Here is a 22,619-nt window from a genome sequence, read left to right as displayed (position 1 = left end):
CTCCAGTCCCCGATGATCGCCTCCAAAAAGCGACCGGAGAACAAACATCCCAGCGGTTCCATAACGCAGAAGCCTCGGTTTCTACGCCACCCACCAAAAAAGTATTTCGCGCCGCTGGAATAAAGGCCCCTTCCTCTTGCCGTAGGGCGCTCGGATCACGTGACGGGAGCCACGTGGCCCTGGCGACGCGGTTAGCGGGGCTTCAAGCGGCTGCTTTTCCTGCCGTGACCGGGGCGCGTTGAGCTCGAGGTGTAGTGCGGGGGACGATGAGCGGCGGTCGACGGAAGGAGGAGCCGTCGTCCCACCCGCACTCGCAGCAGCAGCAGCAGCACCTGGTAGCCAACGGCGGGGGCGGAGTGTTGCGGGCCTCGTTGTGGAGCAAAGCCTTACGGAGCGACTCCGCCTGGGAGGACAAGGTGAGGCCTAGACCGGGTGGACACACACACACACACACACACACACACACACACACACACACACCAGGCTGGCCGGGTGTTTACGGGAGAGCAGGCCTCGGCCTTGTGCTCGCGGGCGACGGGTTGGGGCTTCCTGGTGGGTTTTTTTGGTGGGGGGGGGAGATTCTGCCAGTCGGTTCTCCTAAAGGTCACAGCGGAGCTTTGCAGGAGGCAGAAACGGAGCCTGCTGGTTTGCACCCTGAGTTATTGAGCACGAAGATGTCAAGGACGTCGACGCTTAACTAAGGCGGCGGCGTTGCCTGCCCAGAAACCGTTGGGATTGGTGTCAGCGGCCCCTTTGCTGGCCTGAGGTGGGGAGGGAGGGCTGTTATAGTTTCCCCACCAAGGAGCCTCTTGGTAGTGTTTTCCCCTAGATCGGAGGTCTTCAAACTTGGCCGCTTTAAGATTTGTGGACTTCAACTCCCAGAATTCTCCAGCCAGCATAGCTGAGAATTCTCAGAATACCAGAGAATTCTGGGAGTTGAAATCCACAAGTCTTAAAGCGGCCAAGTTTGAAGACCTCTGCCCTAGATTCACAAGGGATCAGCAGGTGGAAAGCTCCCACTCACCCACCCCCAGCTTTGGCTGGCAAGCTAACTACCATGCCCCGTTGGGGAGTTTTGACAGCAAGGAGGTGTTCTCCCTTTTTATCAAACACTGGATTGCTGCAATATGGCCTGCTTGATGTTGCCTTTGAAGATTATTAGGAAATGGCAATTGGCCCAGAATGTGGCAATCTAACTAGCTGGCACGTAATGTGGCAACACTTATAAATTTCTGGGCGCTGCCTTGGCTGCCAGTCTGTCTCCAAATAGAATTCAGAATACTGGAGTTGAACTGTAGGACCTGTCAAGAATCCCACAGGGTTTGCATTTTTGTTACTCTTACCATCTTCTCTAAACAGAATCCTCCTACACTGTACAGCCAGCCTGGAAAACAAAATGCTTTGGGTTATCATCTTCCACCCTGGAATGTCAGAGCAGGCTTTTTTTTTTTTTTTGGTGGCCTTTTCCTTATTTTGGAACACATAATCCCTACCCCACCCCCCAGCTCTGAATTTTACAATTCAGAAAAATGTAAAGATTTTGCTCTTTCGCTAAGCTTTTATGGCCAGAAGGCCCTTGTTTATTAGCCTATCCCTAATTAAATATTTCAAGTATATTTTAATCAAATTGTCTTCGTTAAATGTTTTAAGGATGTTTGTGAGAACCGGTTTGGTGTAATGGTTAAAATCATTGGGGTACAGACTGTCAGTACAGACTGCTTTAGATACGAAGTCAGGTGGGTAACTTTGGACCAGACATTCTCAGCCCTAGAAAGAAGATGGTGGCAAACTATTTTTAACTACCGGTAAATAGACAAGAAAACTGTGTGTGGACTTATCTATGTAGTTATCAGAAATCGAGACCAATTCAAAGGCACCAAAAAGGATTTGAAAATATTTATGTAAGCTTCCTAACATTTATAAAATTGGATGATATATAGTTTAGATGGGTAAATAATATTGTATATGTTGTGATTCATTTAACTTGGAGTTAGCTTCTTGTGGAAACACAGTTTTTATGTTTTTCCAAGTGTTTAATTTTGATTTAAGCAACTAAGATGTTTAATGGGGGTGGAGAGTTTGCAGAACAGCCTGGATACTATCGAAGCAAAAAACTTAGATTACTTAAATTATCGTTTAGCATGGTGAGTATTAATTCATAGTTGACCAAGTTTACACAATTAAGGCAAAGAACAGGAGGAACTGCTACCACGTCAACGGTCAGATAAAAGAAATCTGACTTCAGGGCATATCTGTTACCCAATAAGCATCTGCGACAAGACCCAATTTAGTTCTTGGGAAGATAAAGGGAGGGTGCACAGAAATGGTTGTGTTACCATAACTTTATAATGAAAGTAGTACAGGCCTGCATGAGCTTTGTTCCTAATCTGGCCTACTTAAAGGGCTAAATGTAGTCATAAAACATGGGTAGAGAATATAGATATTAAAATTAAGCTTTTAAAATCATAATTTCTATTTCATAGCAAGTGGAAATTCTTCATTGTAATCTAGTCTGTGAATTAATTATGCTTTTTCCCCAAACAGAATTATTCAGGCATTTGTAAATAAAGTGAAATTAGAATGGCATAGAGATTAGTGAGCTGATATTATCTTAGATTTAAATCCTGGCTTGACAATGAAGCTGAGCAGATACCTCACTGAATCAGTAACCCCCTCTATCTCCCAGAGTTGTTATGAGATTTAAGTAATTTATCTAAGCTCCTTGAAAGACAGGTACATAATAAATAGGCCCAAAAGAAAGTAAGTATATACCTTTTGCCCTGGAATTGAGATAGATTTCCAAGTAGGATGGAAATAATTGCAGGTGTCTAATTTCTGAATCTCCTTTTAGTTTTTAGGCCTTCTAAGACCTTCTCAAAATATTTGTATAGTTCTTTTGAATTAGGCAGTTGAGATATCTTGAGAACTTACATTTGGTGTTATAACAGGAGATACTCCTGTACATATATTGAATGTGAATATTGGTTCCATATGAATTTGATATTGTTTTTTCTCTGCAGGATGAATTTTTAGATGTCATTTACTGGTTCCGGCAGATCATTGCTGTTATTTTGGGAGTGATCTGGGGAATTGTTCCACTGAAGGGATTTGTGGGTATAGCAATGTAAGTTCCCCCCCTCCCTGTGTATTTAAAGACAATCATTGATGAAATTGAAATGGTTAAGACGAGGGATATATACTTGAAGTATATGGGTTTTGTATTATACGTTTATTTGAGCTTGCAAAGTTTTCTCAGAGCAGTTTGTAGGAAAGATACAGAAAGCTGCTTAAATTTAGTCAGAGGGAACATGCATCAGAGCATCAGAAAGGTTTTCACAGAAAAAAAATGGTTGCAGTGCATAAAATAAAGAAAATGTTGAAAATGCATCCGTTTGTCTGAAAATATTTGTCTAGAAACTTAGAATGTGTTATTTATTGCTGAAAACTAAATATGGCTATGTTGAAAGATTATATAAAACTATGAATTTTCAGCTATGACAAGAAATGATAAAAGGAATGTCTTCAATACTGTTAGTAATTAAAATGTCATGAGGCATTTTCGCAGTGACCTATGTTTTCCTTAAATGATAAGAAAGCAAGTTTGTGTAATAGGAACATGAAATGCCTCCAGTTATTTCTTCTAAATCTATTCATAGACTTATAGATAAATAAGTACTTCTGGCTTAACTTTATTTAGGATGTTATGATAAGGAATATCATCCACGCTTCTTGAATGTAAGCAACCCAAATTTTTAACAAAGCCAAGATAGTGTGGGTTAGAGGGCAGAATTCATAGTTCAGCTTCACCTGAAATTAACACAGAGCAGCAAGAAGATAATGAAAATCTTTGATTCCACATATGTAGTAGGAAAGCCATTTCTAGGTTCTTTCTGAATCTAGTGTCACCTGTTGCTTTTAGAGCTTTAAAATAGGATACCTCTTCAGGACCTAGTGTCCTTTTTTTAATGTTACATTGTTAAAGGGTTAATGCATGTGCATTCAGGGTTCTTTTTTGAAGGAGACTTGTGAAAGACACAATCTACCATTTGGAAGAGACTGATAACAATAGTAGAGATAGTCTTTGACTTATGACTATGGTGTTTAGCGAACACCATGGATATTAAGTGCACCAGTTGTTTGCTATGGGCTGGTTTTGCTGATAAACCAGAAGTAAATGCCAGGGTTCCCCCCCCCCCAAAAAAACAACAACAACATGTATGCAATTATATGACCTAGGAACACTGCAAATGGCCATAAGTGTGGCCAGTTGCTGAATGCCTGAAATGTGTTCACATGACTGCAGGGAAGTTCATCATAACTCTGAATGATTGCTATATGACTGGTCATAAATCAAGGCCTACCAGTGTTTTAATCTGTACTGGCAGTACAGACTTGTAGCATAAGAAAAGTTGAAAATTCTGGTCACATGATGGCAGAATGTTGCAACTTGTCATAATTGCAAGCCAAGTTGCCAAGCACCTGAAATGCCATGGTGGCTGTGGGGGAGGGTTGGCAGTTGTAACTTTAAGAACAGATCAACAGCAGCCTTTTTTAAAAGTCCACTGTAACTTTGTACAATTGTTAAATGACTGGTTATAAATTGAGGACTATGTGTAGGGGCTGCTGCTAATTTCAGTGAAAACTGAAACAAGAAAGCTCCTTAATACTGTTGCATTGTAAATTGATTGAAGTTGCCCAATATCTCTCTTTTTTTCTCTCTCCTCCAGATTCTGCCTCATAAATGCTGGCGTCCTATACCTCTATTTTAGCAGTTTTCAGCAAATAGATGAAGAGGAGTATGGTGGAACATGGGAGCTAACAAAGGAAGGTTTCATGACATCTTTTGCTTTGTTTTTGGTAATTTATGTTACTTCTTTGTAGATTCCTGACATTATATGTACAGTATAAAACAGGAGATAGATTATCATCCCAAGAAATCTCAAAATCGTATAACTAGAGAGAAAAGAAATTGAGATTAAATTTAGAAATATAAATTTCATGTGGGTAAAATAATTGATATTCCTTCCCCTACTAAGAATTTAAAAGGCAAATATGTAACTTTTAGAATTCAACATAACATGAGCAAGCTCCCCATTGCAAAATTGCATTGTTTCTTCCCTTCAGCTCAAAATTACCCCTGAGTTTGCTCTTGGGGAGCAAAGACCGCACCCCAAAGACTCCTCTCGTGTGAGTGGAGCTGTGCGTGCATTGGCCCACTGCTCACGTGGCCCAGTTCCCCTCTCCCCGCCCCCAGCCGGACTGCCAAGACACAGAGTTTGGGGATCACCATTCTAGGGCCTACTTAGGGGATGGGGAATGTAGAGAAAGGGGGGATTTGTTCTGCTGACGGCTGTTGCATTGTTGGTGAATTAATCCAATGTACTTAATGGTAAAACATTTCATGATCTCTGCTAATTTGTACAGAAAGATATATGTATCTGTGCATGTGTGAGTTCAGTGAAAGCTTTTTATATGCCCCCTTTTTCAGTAAGTATATTTGCCAACTTTTGACCATATATCTCCCTAATATTTTTATGTGCAAGATATAGCATTTAATAGAAAATATTATAAATGCCACTATTAATCTTCAGTATAAAGTAATATAGAGAAAGAAGAGCTTTGGCAGTGATTCTGTTTAGGGTATAAATAGTTCTGTTTAGTGGTGGTTAGAAGATGGCACTTTTTCAAACATATACAATTAGTTTATAATGTCTCTAAGCTTCTGGTTGGGTTACAGAATTTTGATTGTAAGTGTTTACTGTTTATACATAAAGTATCCAGTACTGTATCTTTGGTTGTTTCCAAGTTTTCATACATAAATATAAAAAAATTGTAAAAGATCAGTTTTCAAAAGGGGTGCAAAAATATTTTGATTTTGTAATACTTACGGTATATCCATTCCACTCTTATGACTGTTCTAATCTTAATAAAATGCTTTAACCCCATATGAATCATTCCAATAGCTAATAGATCAGAATGCTAATAGGATCATTTTGAAGTCATAATATTGGAAGAAAGTTTAAAAGAGTATATTAACATTTCTGCTAGGCCAGGGAAAGAAATGTAACAGAATCAGAAAATTTTTACCTTGAGAAAATTTTTATTTGTCTCTTTCCTGCTAGCACTAAAAAGCAATGAGGTTTTCTGATACTAGTTAAAAGTTTCTTTATGAACCTTTATTGTAATAATGTTAATAATGCAACCTTATTCAGAAGGAAGAAAGCAAAATACATTCATACTTATAATTTAAATCTTTTTCTTATTTGTTCTTATCTGTGCTTCATTTCAGGTTGTTTGGATAATCTTCTACACTGCCATCCATTATGATTGAAAAACTCAGCCAAATTAATTGTCTTAACTGAAGAACACTTTAAGAACCCCTTTGGCCTATGGAGAGATAAAATAAGCCAGTTTTTGCATCCGTGGTCCAAGGAGGTGCAATATGTCTTGTGGATTCTAAGAAGAAAAGTTTGATCAGTCTTATTTTAAAAAGCTGTTGCTTTTCCAGAACTTAAAAAAAAAGCCATTACAATGCTTTGCAGACAGCACAAGACTTTTCAACCTTTCAGCCTTCTTGGTGACTTTAACCAGTATGGCGATGACAAATCTTTATATCCTAAAAGGGTGATTCTGTTAATTAACTTGCGTCGATTATCTTGTTCTCTTTGAGATCTATTCAGATTGTGACTTGTCTTCCATTTGTAAGACATACTAAAATGGTAGCCATCATGAAGCATATGGCAGGAGGAGAACTCTGCTGAATGTATTGTAGAACATAGATTTTGATGGTTCTCAGCTTCTTTTGAGGAAATTAAAACTCTGATCTGATTGTATTAAGTACTAATGTCTTTAAATGGTTCATCCAGGGTTTTAAAATTTTGATCGCTTAACAATGTAATAAGCATAATCTTCAGATGGTTTGCTAATATTTTGAAATTTTAACTATTTACTGAGAAGTGTGAGGCTTTCCTAACTTTATGAGGGAACTTCCCAAAACAATTGCAGTGATTTAGAAACATCTTAATATATTGGTTAGTTAACCAATTCAGTTTCCAGAACCTACCTCAGAGTCCAGTGATCTAAATGCACAAAATAACAGATGCTTCAGAATTCAATTACTTTGGGATTGTTATAGGTTTTTGAAGCTGAAACATAATACAGAATAATACAGAATAATTAAGGCAGCTAATGTCTTGTACATAGAACTAATTTTCAGATAGGAGTAGACTGAAATTCAGTGTTGAACTTTTATGATTATTGAAAGTATCAGAATGAAAAATTCTATTAATTGAACACTAATTAGGCTATTTATCAGCTTTAATTGTACTGTCTCAATCATTTTAAGATTTAAACTCCTTGTCTATAAGTATTTAATAATTTCAAGAAAAAGCTATTTCCTATCTTTTAAGTTAATGTAAGTAGACAGAAAATGGAATTGTTTATTAAGACTGCCTTACAATGAGAAGCTGTTTTGAGTCCTAATATGCCATGGTTAAATTTCCAGTTCTTTGTACTCCTCTTTTAAACTCTTAACCGTGCATACTTTTTTTTTCCACAAGTAGCTTTCCACGTATTCTCTTTCAACATTATCAGGTCTGTCTGCCTTTTTTCAGTTCAGTTTTAACATCAGGGAAGAATTTAGCCACAGAAAATGAAAGAAAAAAACTACTAAAGATTGGAGAGCCTTAGCAGAGGTTTCTCTTGCCGTTCTTCATTGCCAACTTAAGTATTCTCTCCTTCAGTTTGAGGAGATACTTAGACATTTTGGTATTTGCTAACTTTAAGCTGCATTTCTCAATCAGCAGGGTTTTTTTTCAAAGCTTGAGTCATCTACCAAATAAGTAAATCATTTTATACATGGAAGATCACTAATAAAGATCACTTTAAGAAGCTGGTGTAATGCTTTTTTATTGGTATTGCTATTTTTAAAATTTCAAGTAGTATTTTGTAACTGCTTTGGCACTTAAAGTAGATGGATACTTGCTTTTAAAAAAGAAGATAGCATGGTAGCTTTTTCTTAAGAAATCTGGCCATAAATATAAATTTTAGTATCGGAGGATAATTTTGGTCTGGCTTTTACTTTGGAGGTAGTGGGAGGAAAAACTCTTGCCTTCATTCATGGAAAAACTTTTTTACTGATTTTAAGATCTAAGTTACATAAGAAATTCTCTTGGAATTGCAAAAAACTGTTGGGGTTGGGGGAGAGTTAGAACTGGAGAAGATCTTTGAAAATATCTCCACCTTCCTCAGCAAACATGCTAAGTGATTAAAGTTATCATTCCTGCACTAACTTCCATCATATTGATGTCTCACAGCTGCAGTGATTTGCAATTGTAACTCCAGGTTCAATTCTGGTCATAAATCATAGGCTACCTTTATGGAGCTAATGGCCCCATGCTTTACACAGTACATACCCATAAATAACGAGCTACTCTAAAGAATGACGAGTCCAAGTATCTCCTTCACATAAGCCCAGTCTTTGCTTAATATGACTCCTGAACAGCATCCAGAATCCTTTGATATGGCCTCCCCAGCAGTTCTAGCTTAATGACGATCACCTTCAGTTTTGCCATTTCTATAAAATTCTTGTGACATGTCTCAAATCCTGTTAAAATGCAAACTGTTACTGCTCTTTCACATCTCACCCACATAATATATGGATTCTGTAGAACAAATGGAAGCAAAGAGGTATTCATTGCAGAATAGGCTATATCTCTTGTGGGCACCAAGAGAAATTCCTTGTGTGTCCAATCACACTTGGCCAATAAAAAATTCTATTCTGTTAAGGTTCAACAGCCTGAAGGAGCTTACAGCCAACTGAGAGGTCCGATGTTGCTGCTTACCAAAGCAATGTCTGGCCTAGATTTCAGGTCAACAATGTGGCCTATGCTGAGCTTGTCCTCCACAAAGCAACCTATAGTTCCCCAAAAAGTCTGTCTGCCTACCTGGATGTGTCTTAATTACAATGAAAGCAACTTCCCAAACTGTAGACACTGAGTTTACATTTTAATCTCATTTTTGGATTTTTTTTCCAGACTGGCAATATTTTATTGCATTCATCAGATGATTTTCTGCCTCTATAAAAGATGATGTAAATTTGATTTTTAAAACTTTGTCTTGTGAAATTAATTTGAAGGGGAATTTAAATGTAATACAAATGGATCTTATGGATGACTCATTACCCAAAGATGATATTAAACCAGGAAATTGATCTAAATATTTCTTTTGTTTTAAATAAACGAAAAAGCTCTAATATTTAGGACACTTAGAAGTGACAAAAAAGATGCATTTTATGTATTCAAAAGAAATGTTAAACTTCTGAAGGATTTTCATTTTGAAACACTGAGCAGCAAACTACCTCTTTTTTCTGAATAGGTTAAAAAATAGTTTTTAAAAATAAGGGAAATTTTGTAAGATTGGCTTCTCCAACCAGTGTTAAAAGAAAAAAATAATTATATCTGGTTGCTCTTACTGGACTTTCGCTGACAAAAGATCGATTGGTGTAGCATTTGGATCTTGTTTTCCTTATGAGTGATGAGCTATGGATAGAAGAGAAATTACGCTTTATTCAGAGATGATGATAGCCATTAAAATTCTTTTATCTGCTGGAATTAAGGGGAAAGGTACCTTTTTTCCAATCCGATCCAACAGACCGAGCAAGCTGCAGATCCCGTCAGCCAAAGAATGTCGGCTGGCGGGAATGAGAAGACGCTTGACGATGGTGGTGAATTTCGATTTCCCATCTCCGCCATCCCACCTTTCCTCCTTGAAGAGACACAGCGGAGCAGATACGGGCCCAGGGAGCACAGCCCGCGGGGCAAAGGGGCCAAGCGAGTCGGCCAGCGAATCCCGCCTCCCAAGCTCCGCCCCGCGGACCTTTAGCGGCCGCCCCTCCCGCACGCCTCCGCTTCCTACCCAGACGCTCGGCTCGGCTCCCCTCTTGGCGAGGCTGGGCCGGCCTCCACCGGCAGTCATTTCCGGAGCAGGAGCCTGGGCTGAACCGGCCAACCAGCGCGCCTGCCTGGCTAAGGAGGTGCAAGCAGGATGGCGGCGGCGGCGGCGGCCCCGGCTGCAGGGGCCGCCGAGAAGGAGGCGAGCCAGGAGAGCAGCCTAGGCGCCTATTCGCCCGTGGATTATATGAGCATCACCAGCTTCCCCCGCTTGCCCGAAGAGGAGGCGGGCAGCGCCATCGCCCCCGAGAGCTGCCTGCGCTCCAGGAAAGAAGAGGATGCCTTCCTGGCAGAGCAGGACACCGGTGAGCGCGGAAGCTAGCCCGCTTGCTCGCCGGGCCTCTCCATCCGAGCAGCCGCCAACCGGGACCTTCACGACCATCGCTCCATCCTTCCCGTCCCCTTCACCTCCGCGGCCTCCATCCCATCCCAATCGGAGCGGCTCCTCCGGGACCGGCTCCCGTCCTGCCCTTCGCCCGCTTCCCCGCATCTCTCCTTGGGCGAGCGGGCGGGGCTTCTGCGTCATCCCTTCCTTCTTCCACCCCCCACCCCCCAATCCCCCAGAAGCGTCTGGCACCGGCCCAGCGGTGCAGCCGTCCCGCATCCTTCACCTACCCTGCTTCTGCCCTTCCCGCTTTTCCTGCCTTTCCCTCTCCTAACGTCCTTGCCGGGACTCTCCAATCCTCCATCTCCCCTGCTCTGCACCATCTTTTTTCCCTTTGCCACCCCCCCCACGCCTCTCCTTCTACTGGTGCCGGGTGAGGCTGTGGGAGTGCTGGGCTACATGGCGAGGCTGTGGAGGCTCCTGGGCTGTCTCTTTCCATTGTCTTGTTTCCATCCCATTTCCATTCCTCTCCTCTTTCATCTCTTCCTTCCTTCTACCTTTCTACCAGCTCTACTGTCGGGGCAATAATGTAAGTGATTGTATTGCCTCCATCCCTTTATAGCTTTCTGATCACACTATAGTCTCTTGCTCTCCAAAGAATGCTTACTGATGCTAATGCAGCCTTTCCTAATATCTGTGTCCTGTAGACGCATTGGACTGCAACTCCCAGAATCCCCAGCCAGCCATCTCCCATTCTTTTGCCAACTTTTTTACCTTCCCTGAAAATGTCTCAGGTTAATTAAGAACCCAGGACTTGGTGTGTTGTTTTTTTTAACTGTTTCTCTCAGTTCTTCATACTTGAGAATAACTTTGTGAAGTGTCCCTGAATTTTGATCTTCAGAATGTTATTTACTATTCTAGAGTCTTCGAATCAATCTAAAAGTGTGAGAGAAAAAACAGTAGTATGCTGAAAATTACTCAGGATAAAGTTTGCTATTGCTTCAGTACATATTTTCAATACTTAGGAGCGTGGGACCTGTAGCAATTGAGATATAGTCTTGTTCTCAGATTAATTACTTATTACAACGCACAGGGTCAATAGTTAGAATAGAGCTCCCAGTCAGTTTTCCTACCACAGCCATTCTTAAAGCAATTATCTCTAGCCTGGTGCCTTTCAGATTAGCTAGACTACAACTCTCACAATCCCCATCCTGCATAACTGATGCTTACTAAGAAGAGGGGGTAGTCTGGAAAAGGTTGTCTTAAAGTTCTCTGGTCTAATAAATATAGTTTTCTGAGTCACCCAATCAAGCTGATTAGCATTAGGTTAAGATTACAAAAGAGCATCTCTTCATGCGTTGTGTAGGTAAAAGTTCAAATCTTCTATGAGAACAAAGATATTTTGTTTATATCAGAGGTCTCCAACCTTGGCAACTTTAAGCCTGGTGGACTTCAACTCCCAGAATTCAGGATTCTGGGAGTTGAAGTCCCCCAGGCTTAAAGTTGCCAAGGTTGGAGATCCCTGGTTTATATAAAACAAAGATAAACAGTACAGTGTAAAGTACTTGTCATCCTGAACAGTTGTTCAGTTAGTAGTCAGTTATTTTAATGGATTTTATGAATTATTATGAGCTTGATGGATTTTGAAGTCGCCCTGTAATTGAAAATTACCTTCTCCAGCTTCCCAGTTCCAAAGATACTTTTAAATGCAGAGTTCTTGGTGTTCTCTGAGCAGAAGGCTAGGTAACATTCTTATCTAACCAAGTAGTGAAATGTGTGCAGAAAAACAGTCATGCACAAAACAACAAGGACCCAATAGTTCAATCCTGAGTTTTTTATACAATTGGGAGAAGAGTTTGCATGTTTATTTCAGCCTCCTCCCCACCCCCTAGCTTGCATTTGATCTTCCCCTTAAATCCTTGCAAGTTCAGTAGACTCACCCTCTTCAGTCACACTAGGGAATTCACAAGTCTTAAACCAATGAAAAAACCATTATTTATTTATGTCTAAAACTCTATGTTCTCAAAATGAAATGCTTCTAGTACACATTGCATTAAAGAGTATCTTTTTCTCTCTCTCAAAGTTCTTTCACGTTAAAAATGAACTAGTAAAAACCACATCTAGACCAAAATATGCTTCATTTTCCATAAATACTAATTTCTTGTAAAAATAGAGTCTGGTTTTCTGTTTGTTTTATTTTAGGGAAGATTGAGAAATATCACTAAAATGTTCAGGATATGAATTCTGCAGTAAATACATAGCTGAGACCAGGACTTAACAGATTTTAAAGCAAAGAAGGAAAATGAATTCAACATCAACAAATGATATGGGAAATGCACACATTCATTTCAGAATAATATCTTTTAAATACTTTTTAAAAAGATACAACTTCATTTCAGTCTGCATTGTTCAAAGTCTTTTTTTTTTTTAAAAAAACATGCTTCCATCCTTCCTGTCCTGCAGAATGTTATGCAGAAAGAAAATATGCTTTTTCCCCTCCATGCACCTTCTATGAAGTAGACAATGAAACCTCATAATTTCCCACGGGACAAGATTTGTGATCCAAGGACAATGTCTGGAATTCATAGATCAAACACTGTGCAAAATCCTTGTGTCTCACTTTATTATAGAGGCTAGGAAGAAGAAGGCTGAGTCACCAATACTTACTTCTGTCTGCTTTGAAATATTTAGGATGTTGTGGCAAATAATAGCTAAGGTTCCAGTCCCTCAGACAAAAAGAAAATTTATTAAGCAAGTATTTTTGAGTTGCTGGAGGAAAGTGAGAATATAAATCTAATCCATCCAAATAGGATTGGTCCAAATCCCCATTGGGCTATGAAACAGATCTTTTATGAAGGTCAAATTCCTGAAAACTGTCACTATCTCCTTGGAAGAAAATAATACCAAGATGTCTTTTATTTTTTTTTCTATTTTACCATCATTCCTTAATTTTTCCTACTTTTCATTTGTCATTGCCATTGTCATTTTAAATAAAATATGTGTGTATATATGTGTGATTATCTTGCTTTTATCTTGATTATAATGCCATCTCAGACTTCTGAAGTTTGAGAATCAAATAGATCATGTGTTTCAATGCTGATATAATTAGTCATTTGCTTATTTCTCTTTAAATAATAAGGATTCTGTTGATTTGAAGGTTAAAATATTCTACATTTGGAGTTTAACTGCCTATTAGTATATAACTTTTTTGCATGTTTCATGGTATGTTTTCTCTATCCGCCTCAGCTGGTCCAAAACACTTTACTATTTGAGACAGAATAGCAAATGTTCTCTCCTTCCTAAGATAAAATGTAAGGAAACCTTTAATGTTATATCACAAGGTAAACATGTACACTATGTTGCATTATGCAGAGTTGTTTAAATTTCCCCATAAGGCAAACTATAGTTGGACAAAAATCAAGTGTTTGCTATGTATAAAAGATAATGCTACATTGTGTAGGTTTACTTAATACTTTCATATCTCATAATTTCTCTTGATTCACACTTTTGTAGGCAGGTGATCCTCTCTATACTGGGGAAACAAAGGAAGAATGGTGGGGATACTACATTTGCCAGCTACTACCCCATTTCTCCTAAAATAAGACATCCCCTGATAATAAGCCCAATCAGGCTTTTGAGCGCATGCGCTAAAATAAGCCTCCCCCTGAAAATAAGCTCTCCCTGAACATATTTAAACGCAAAGCTGGAAATCAGGTAAGACAGCAAGAGGAGCCCCATCTTGCTCCATGCACCCAAAAATAATAAGACCTCCCAAAAATTAGGCCAAGCACTTATTTTGGAGTTCAAAAAATATAAGGGTCTTATTTTGGGGAAAACACAGTAGTCCCCCTTTCTATTTTAATATTTACATTCTCCCAAATTTCAGAGTCTTAATTTGTACAGAAGTATAATTGCTGCAGACAATACTAATGCCAATCAATAACCTTGAACTACTGCCATAGAAATACCAAATTTTAATAAAATGATGTGTTCTTAAATTCTTCGTATTTTTAAAAACCTTGATTATTCATTGTAAAAGCACTTATTGTTTAGAAAGTAGGTACATTCCAAGACTTCCAAGTTTTTCATATTTCAGTTTTGGAAGTCACTGTAAGTAAAAATAATCCATATTTTATTTTTCTATTGCAGGGAATTTTTTTCCTATTTTTTTACTATCTCCATTCTGTGACCAATAGATCATACTTCCCACATATTACTTTTTAGCATCCAAGAGATCTAATCATTTCACTAATTAATTTCATTACTGCAATACACAGTACTACTATTTAAACAAAGGGTTCTAGATTTTAGAAACCTAGAAAACTTTCAGAGAGGAAAAACCTTACCGGTTCATCAACTCTGCCCTTTGAGGTATTTTTTGTTTTATTTTTTACTTTTTAATTTTTTTGTCAGATATGTGTTTATCCCAAGCATGCTTAAACTCGGTGACCGATGATTGACCCACTACCTCCATTGGAAGTTGGTTCCAAGCTCCCACTATTATTTCTGTGAAGTAATGTTTAATATTACTTTTGAACTGTCTTGTCAATTTGAGGATGTGCCCCCGTGTTCTTGATTTTTGCTTAATATTGAAAATACTGCATTCTAGAATCTTATTCACATTCTTAATACATTTAAAGGTTTCAAACATGTCCCTAATTTTCCTTCCATCATCCAGGCTGTACATGTTCAGTTCCTCCAATTCAAAATTAACTTCATAGGTTAGTTAAGGATCAGTTTATCTGTAGGTCTATTTAGTAGATATGTATTAGAACTACAGTTGATGGTGTGAAATGATTATTATTGGTTTCCTCCCTTCTTTTATATAACAGGATAGATTTCATATGTATTACTAGAAAAAAAATGTACAGTTTCTGATATGAATATATGTAAAGTCAGAAATGAAGTTTGAGATAAACTTGAATAGAATGTCTAAATTGCTCCTGCAAACAGGTGAGTTTACAATTGTTCAGCACCTTTCTGCATGTCAACAGTGAAGTTATTTCTCTGCCTGTATTTTAACTGAAGTTCCTTTTCTAACCCACCATCTCTTTTCTATAAAGTTGCATTCCTTTGGGAATGGCTATTCTGAATGTTAATCTTTCTGGCTGAATTTTGGTGCACAATTAAAAAGAGATTTCCTGGATTGAATAAAATGTCCCTTTGAGAATAATTTTCTTCACCATTCCATATTTCTCAGGAAAAGCTTTGTCATCCATATGCCACTTCGAAGAAAACTAAATTTATTAAACGCATGCAAATATTTGTTCTTCAAATAAAATATTTCTCTGGAAAAACTAATATCTGGATTTGGTAGTCTTTACCAAATGCCAGGGAATTGTTTTACCAAATGCCTGGAATATGGCTATACATTTTAGAAACATCAAATAGCATCACCATGGTAACTTAGAACATAACAGAAGTTGGCATATTACTTGTTGCCACTTCACAATCTTTGCAAACTTGTTGTCAATAATATGCAGGTAGTCCTGAAGTTATGACCACAATTGAGCCCAAACTTTATGTTGCTAAGTGAAACATTTGTTCAGTGAGTTTGCCCCATTTTACGACTTTTCTTGCCACCGTTGTCAAGCGAATCATTGCATTTGTTAAGTTACTAACATGGTTGTTAAGCAAATCTGACTTACCCATTGACTTTGCTTGTCAGAAGGTTGAAAAAAGGTGATCACTGCGGCTGTCATAAGCATGAACCACTTGCCAAGCAACTGAATTTTGATCACATGACCATGAGGCTGCTGCAATGGTTGTGTGAAAAACAGTCTTAAGCCACTTTTTTTTCAGTGCCCTTGTAACTTTGAATGGTCATTAAATGAACCATTGTAAGTCAAGGACCACCAGTAATGTGTAATGTGAAATGAAGGGGAGAAAACATCATTTTCACCTTTATTACAAAATCTCCATATTATAAGACGCTTCTGAAGGAATTTTCTCCTGGATTTGCATTTACAAGTATCGTATGCAAAATGATCATGACTTGTTTCATTCAAGGATTATGCACAGATCAAAATGACTTCTTCCTTGTTCAGCCTTTCCTTCTTCAAAAACCTTCCCACTTCCCACTTCTTTTTACCGTACTTGTTTCCTCCTCTTAAGGGAACTGAGATGATGAAGAAAAGTCTTTGCTGGTATCATCTACAAATATTTGCTGTTTTTGTTTACATGTAAACCATATTTACCGAATGCAATGAAAATTCTTTTTTCCTAAGGATGTCTGAAAACTTTAGACTGAGTTTTAGCTTATATTTGCATATTTTCATTTAATATAGCTTAAATAAATATATTTTGGCAAAGTGTCAGTTATGCCACAATGATCAGGGTCTGAAAACTAAGTATAGGCTACTTGCCAAAAAAGAAAGGGCTGTCCCAAACTCATCACAAGTCCAAACTCATCAGCAGTCCAAAAACTCATCACAAAATGCATAATTTACTGCACTGAACTGACTAGAAGTGACAGATTTTCCTTTTACCTAGCCTAGTGGGTAAAGAAGGATTAAGGTTACAAAAAGGAGAAGCAGATTCCCACATTTTTGAATAGGAATGTTATTGATTCCAATGGGGAAGGGTGATTTGGGAATGGCCTTAATACAGGATGAGGAGTAGGTCATGGGAACATTAAGGATACAGTTCCAATATTAGATATCATGAAGAAGACAATACATTGGTAAAGTTGTATTTTGGCATTAGAGAATAGTAATTTTCCCATTATTGGTTGGAAGGGATTCAAAATTGTCTTAGGCCCATCCCTTAAATAGTGTAGAAAATACTGCATAAATTTAGCATTTAATTTGTATGTGTAACTACTTAAGTTCCTTTATGCTTCATTATAGTTATTTAGAAAATAAAGTCATCATATAGGAAATAGATTATTTACAGATAAAACCATCAGTTTTCTTTAAATTTGTCCAAACAGCATTTGAATTGAGTTTTGCTCGTTTCAGTAAGAATTGGAATATTTTATTTGTACATCTACAGTTTGCTACCTACAGTGCGAAATGACCGTATTTTACCTCTACAATATGATTTCTAAAAATAAAACGTTGGGCCAAGAGCCAAACAGAATTCAGTAGTTCCCTGCCTCTCCCCTTTATTTTAAATGGAGAAAATGATGTACGGGCTAGTTAAAGACATTGGTATGTTAATAGGCTTAACTCTGGATGGATTGTGTTCTGATTTTGCTAGTATGATAGGATCTAAGGCACAGGTGTCAAACCTGCCGTGTCACGTTGATGTCACATGACCTATCACGACATTTTTTTTCATGGAGCTGGGGTGGGCATGGCCTGCTTATGACACATCCGCCCCGTGGACTGCCGGTTTGACCCCCTGACTAAGTATCCCCTATAGGTCAAGCATGTGCACTAAAATCAGTTGTATTTTGTTCTTTTTCAATTTTACAAGATTGTTATATTAAAATACATTTACATGCAACATTTGTTTCATTTTCTTCCTACCTAAGTCCTGTGGTTTAAAAACAATGTAATCTATAAAACACTGAGATCACTTACATGGATGCGTCAGATGTGGCAGTAGCAGCAATAGCACTTAGACTATAATATATGAAGCTACTGCTTCACAGTGCTTTACAGCCCTCTAAACGGTTTACAGATACAGTCTAATACAGTTTATAAGAGTAAATGTGTTTTTTAAAGTGAATTTATTTGCAAGGATGTTTAAATGTGCTTTTGTCATACATGAGCTCATATATGCAAGACTTTAAAGCAGTATTCCCTAGACTCATATCTTTCAGACATATTCTGTTCCAGAATTTCCAGCCAACAAGGCCTGAGTTGCAATCCCAACAGAAGATTCCAGCCAGGGATGGCTGTTTTAAAAGGAAGAAAAATCTGGGTACATGTTTGATATTGACTGTGCTTGATTATACCTCAGGATAAGTACAAGGATTCATCGAGTTACAACAATTCATTTAGTGACCATTCAAAGTTACAACGGCACTAAAAAAAAGTGACTTTTGACTGAGTCCTTCGGGAGATAGGGCGGTATATAAATACGATTAATAAATAAATAAATAAATTTTTCACACTTAAAACCATTGCAGCATCCCCATGGTCACCTGATCAAAATTCAGATGCTTGGCAACTGGCAAGTATTTATGACAGTTGCAGTGTCCCAGAGTCATGTGATCACCTTTTGCACAAGGTGCAAGCAAAGTCAACGGGGAAGCCAGATTCACTTAACAACCATGTTACTAACTTAACAACTGCAGTGATTCACAAGAACTGTGGCAAGGAAGGTCGTGAACTGGGGCAAAATTCACTTAGCAAATGTCTCGCTTAGCAACAGAGATGTTGGGCACAACTGTGGTCATAAGTTGAGGACTACCTGTAATTTTTTACGGGTGCAGTTATACCACAGATCAGTTTAATTCCTAGAGTTTAGGTACATTTTCATCAACCCTCCGTAATTTATGACCACACACTATAACGGTAGTAGAAAAAGTTTTCAGCAATTGAAAAGCAGCTCCAATCCCCTCCTACCCCCACCCCCACCCTCCACCCCTATGCGCACATTTATATCTCTGGCACCTGTAGTTGAAAGGTTGATCCAATAGCCCATTGATGAAATGCTACCAGTTTGGGCAAACCAGTAGTGATAAAAGCTACTGGTTCGGGCGTGCCGGTAGTAAAAAAAAGCTAATGGTTCATCCAAACTGGTATTTCCAACGATCAGCTGTGCCACGTGATTTATATTCACTAGAAAGCAGGAAATCCTGCTGTTCTACTTACCTTGTTAAGCCTCCTTTTTCTGCATAAAGCGCACATTTGGCACAAACTGTGCATGCGCACACATGCATGTGCTTTTGTCATGCTATGCACACGCGTGCATGCAGCATGCATTTGGCACGCGCTGTGCATGCCCAGGCAGCAAACTAGTGGCAATCCATGGAGGATTTCACCACTGCAATAGTCCTTTTAACTTCTGTTGGGAAAGAGGAAAAAACAGAGAAGAATGATCTGAATAAAATAAGCTTTTCTTGTTCTAAAATGATTGAATTTTTTTAGAAATCTCAAAGGTCTGAACATTGCAGAAATCAAACACAGAGCTTACTGGGATATGGATAGCTGTGACAAGGGTTCTCATAATATCCTCTTTCACAAGCAGAATATTCTGCATGGCACAAGGACCCATTGGACCTCTGTGACAAAATGTGAAGAAATGTGCCCCTGGAAAAAGGAAGTGCAACTTTGTACAATTTGACATCACAAAGTCAGTGATAGGCATGCAAGCAGCATAGTGGGTTATTAGGAAGGAGGCAAAATTGGATTCATAGAGACTTGTGAATGAGAAATATATCAGGTGGATGTGGGGGGATAGAAGAGCCTGTGCTGATGCTAACTGTGGGTCAAACTGGGCTAGCAGAGGCCTCATGGCCATGTGTAGGCAATGAATTATTATTAAATGTGAAATCACAACTCCCAGTTCTTTAGTTGATGTTGGCCTTCATTCGCACAAAGTTTTTTTGGAAGAACTTAGGATGTCATAATGTAACAGCATAGTCTATGTGAGGATCCAAATGTAGTTGACATTTTCTCAATGGGTAGACTTGCTAAATACCTTTATGGCACCCACTATGCCCATTATTCCTCGGACCACCATGATCAGTTTATGCCATAATCTTTCAGTTTCTATTTTTAGATCTTAATACTTGTGATCTTCTCCAATTCCTTGCCTTCTATTTTATTATCTTCTGGTATTGTCTCTTCAATTATGCATATGTTCTTTTTAACCAGAGTTAAATTTGATGTGTTATGTGCCAAGATTTTATATTCAGAAATCCCACAGTATTTTAATCTGTTTATTTTCAGCTACTTTTTCAAGTATATATTCTCACCAATTTTTTATTACTAGCATATAATTTTTACAGATTGTTAAATGTATGTATTATGTAAATACATAATAAATACTATTATGTTATATCATTATCATTATTAATATTGAAGCCAATTATCACCACAATTTTTGAAAATTAGTGGTATAGTTTCCTGCCTTTTAGACAACAGAAATTCATTAAAAATTTAAAATAGGTTTAACTTGGTTGAGCAAGATGAACAAACCATTTTAAGCCAATGCATCCAATTGCTATGATGTCTGGAAGTCAGAGGAGTTGTTGTCCAATATAAATTGATCCAGTTGATGTCCTATACAGGTGTCCAGAGCACTCTTCTAATTTACAGAACAAATAAAAAGTACCATTGATTTAATAATTCCATAAATTGTGTATAGCACTTAGTGATGTTTAATCAATTAACATTCCTAGCAGAGGTTAAAGGATCTATGCTTTAAAGCAAAAAAATAAAATAAAAAAATGCACCTTTTTAGACATAAACAAATGCATTTTTTTGGAAACAAGGATTTCACTTGGTCTTTGAGTAAGTGCCAATGACTTACAGTAACTCCAAAAAATGAGCATGGCCATTGGAGAATATAATTTTTCCCAGGCCCCAAATCTTAATTTTATACAATCTCTATATAATACCATCTATATGATTATTGTCCACCCATTTAATGTATTTTAAGATTTCTTGCTATGATATAATTTTCCAGAACTCATGGGACTCAGAATGCATACCATTCCTTAGAATTCAAATTTCCCAGGAGTGGTATGGACCACTAAAAGAATTCCTCTGCATGAGTACTGATCATTTCTGATTGAATTGCTCTGTATCTTCCTGGATAACATTCAAGTGCTAAATCTCATCTTCAAATCATTGACAGTAGCTTTAAGGACTACAAAAACAGTTTTGCACTGAGTAAGTATGTTGAGGAGAAATGTGCTGTGAAGAGGCAAGCTTAACTTTTCAAAGTTTTCATTAACTTCTATGCACAATTTATGCAGGAGACCACTTGAAATGCAGTGAAGAAAATTCACTGCATTCCATTCCATCCATTTCATTCCTGTCAGTATTCCATTCCCTAGCACCTGTCAGTTAATCAGTCAATACCTACCAATTTTTCATTAGGTTGTTTCTGAGGGGATTTGCATACTATTGTTAATTGTTGAGATCTTCTCTCTGGAAACCCTAAGATTCTCACAAGCCTTCAGATATATTCCTATAAAGTGTGGTTGGAATAATTTTCTATATCTGGTTCTACACCCTGACAAATACAGTAAAAGTCTGTGAGCAGATTATTTTCATTCACAAATCTTTTGCTGTCCCACATGATCCATATAGCTCTTAAGGAAACAACTTAAATCCGAACTACAACTAGAATAGAATAGAATAGAATTTATTGGCCAAGTGTGATTGGAAACACAAGGAATTTGTCTTGGTGCATATGCTCTCAGTGTACATAAAAGAAAAAATACCTTCATCAAGGTACAACATTTACAACACAAATTATGGTCATAGGGTACAATTTAACCCTTAATGATAGCAACAAAAAGTTACAGTCATATAGTCATAAGTGGAAAGAGATTGGTGATGGAAACGATGAGAAGATTAATAATAGTGTAGATTTAGTAAATAGTTTGACAACTATAATATAATATAATATAATATAATATAATATAATATAATATAATATAATATAATATAATATAATATAATATAATATAATATAATATAATATAATATAATATAATATAATATAATATAATATAATATAATATAATATAATATAACAACAGAGTTGGAAGGGACCTTGGAGGCCTTCTAGTCCAACCCCCTGCCCAGGCAGGAAACCCTACACCATCTCAGTCGGATGGTTATCCAACATTTTCTTAAAAATTTCCAGTGTTGGAGCATTCACAACTTCTGCAGGCAAGTCATTCCACTTATTAATTGTTCTAACTGTCAGGAAATTTCTCCTTAGTTCTAAGTTGCTCCTTTCTTTGATCAGTTTCCACCCATTGCTTCTTGTTCTACCCTCAGGTGCTTTGGAGAACAGCCCGACTCCCTCTTCTTTGTGGCAACCCCTGAGATATTGGAACACAGCTATCGTGTCTCCCCTAGTCCTTCTTTTTATTAAACTAGACATACCCAGTTCCTGCAACTGGAACTACAACAATTGTTAGTTGTTTCAGGCTCTTGAAATCTTTAAAGAATGTCTTAAGGTTATATCCAACTGCAGTTCGTTCTTCCTTCCCTCAAAAAAGATTTAGACTGTGATTGTGTCTGCAGTGCACCTTGAACCATAATGACACAACAGCATCTTTTGACAGCACCTTTTTTTCTGCTGGGTCCCAATAATGTTGCCATTATCTCCTTCCCATCCTATGAATGAGACAGACTAAAGTTATCCATTGCATTTGTATTTCTACTGTTATCTCAGTGCCAGCCGAGGGCGGTCACATTTGGTGTTAA

At 38.0% G+C, this 22,619-nt stretch overlaps 2 protein-coding genes and 1 long non-coding RNA gene across 5 annotated transcripts in view; 2 read left to right on the top strand and 1 right to left on the bottom strand.

Annotated features, from left to right (window-relative positions):
* Window positions 1-121: 121 nt before the first annotated feature.
* Window positions 122-7,890, top strand: RAB5IF (RAB5 interacting factor). 2 transcript variants are annotated; one of them, XM_058175581.1, is made up of 4 exons: window positions 122-416; window positions 3,021-3,124; window positions 4,728-4,825; window positions 6,291-7,890. In XM_058175581.1, exons 1-4 carry the CDS (start codon window positions 267-269, stop codon window positions 6,329-6,331), a joined length of 393 nt encoding a protein of 130 aa, XP_058031564.1. In that variant the 5' UTR covers window positions 122-266; the 3' UTR covers window positions 6,332-7,890. The 2 variants fall into 2 exon arrangements, with proteins under 2 accessions (XP_058031564.1, XP_058031563.1); XM_058175580.1 differs by having other exon boundaries at window positions 141-416; window positions 4,728-4,857; window positions 6,290-7,890.
* A 120-nt stretch (window positions 7,891-8,010) lies between these two features.
* Window positions 8,011-10,052, bottom strand: LOC131194507 (uncharacterized). Its single transcript, XR_009154206.1, has 3 exons — window positions 9,916-10,052; window positions 9,628-9,765; window positions 8,011-9,539 (listed from the first exon to the last, which is right to left on the bottom strand). It is a non-coding gene; the product is annotated as an uncharacterized LOC131194507 (long non-coding RNA).
* GGT7 (gamma-glutamyltransferase 7) overlaps window positions 9,927-22,619 on the top strand; it is a 41,151-nt gene continuing 28,458 nt past the window's right edge. For both annotated transcript variants that reach the window (XM_058175578.1, XM_058175577.1), the window contains exon 1: window positions 9,927-10,255. In XM_058175578.1, the coding sequence (XP_058031561.1) occupies window positions 10,045-10,255 (211 nt within the window). In that variant the 5' untranslated portion in view covers window positions 9,927-10,044. The remainder of the gene's footprint in view (window positions 10,256-22,619) is intronic.

The sequence above is a fragment of the Ahaetulla prasina genome, chromosome 3, assembly GCF_028640845.1.
Source record: "Ahaetulla prasina isolate Xishuangbanna chromosome 3, ASM2864084v1, whole genome shotgun sequence".
Lineage (NCBI taxonomy): Eukaryota > Metazoa > Chordata > Lepidosauria > Squamata > Colubridae > Ahaetulla > Ahaetulla prasina.
This window is presented reverse-complemented; position numbering and strand designations above follow the sequence as displayed.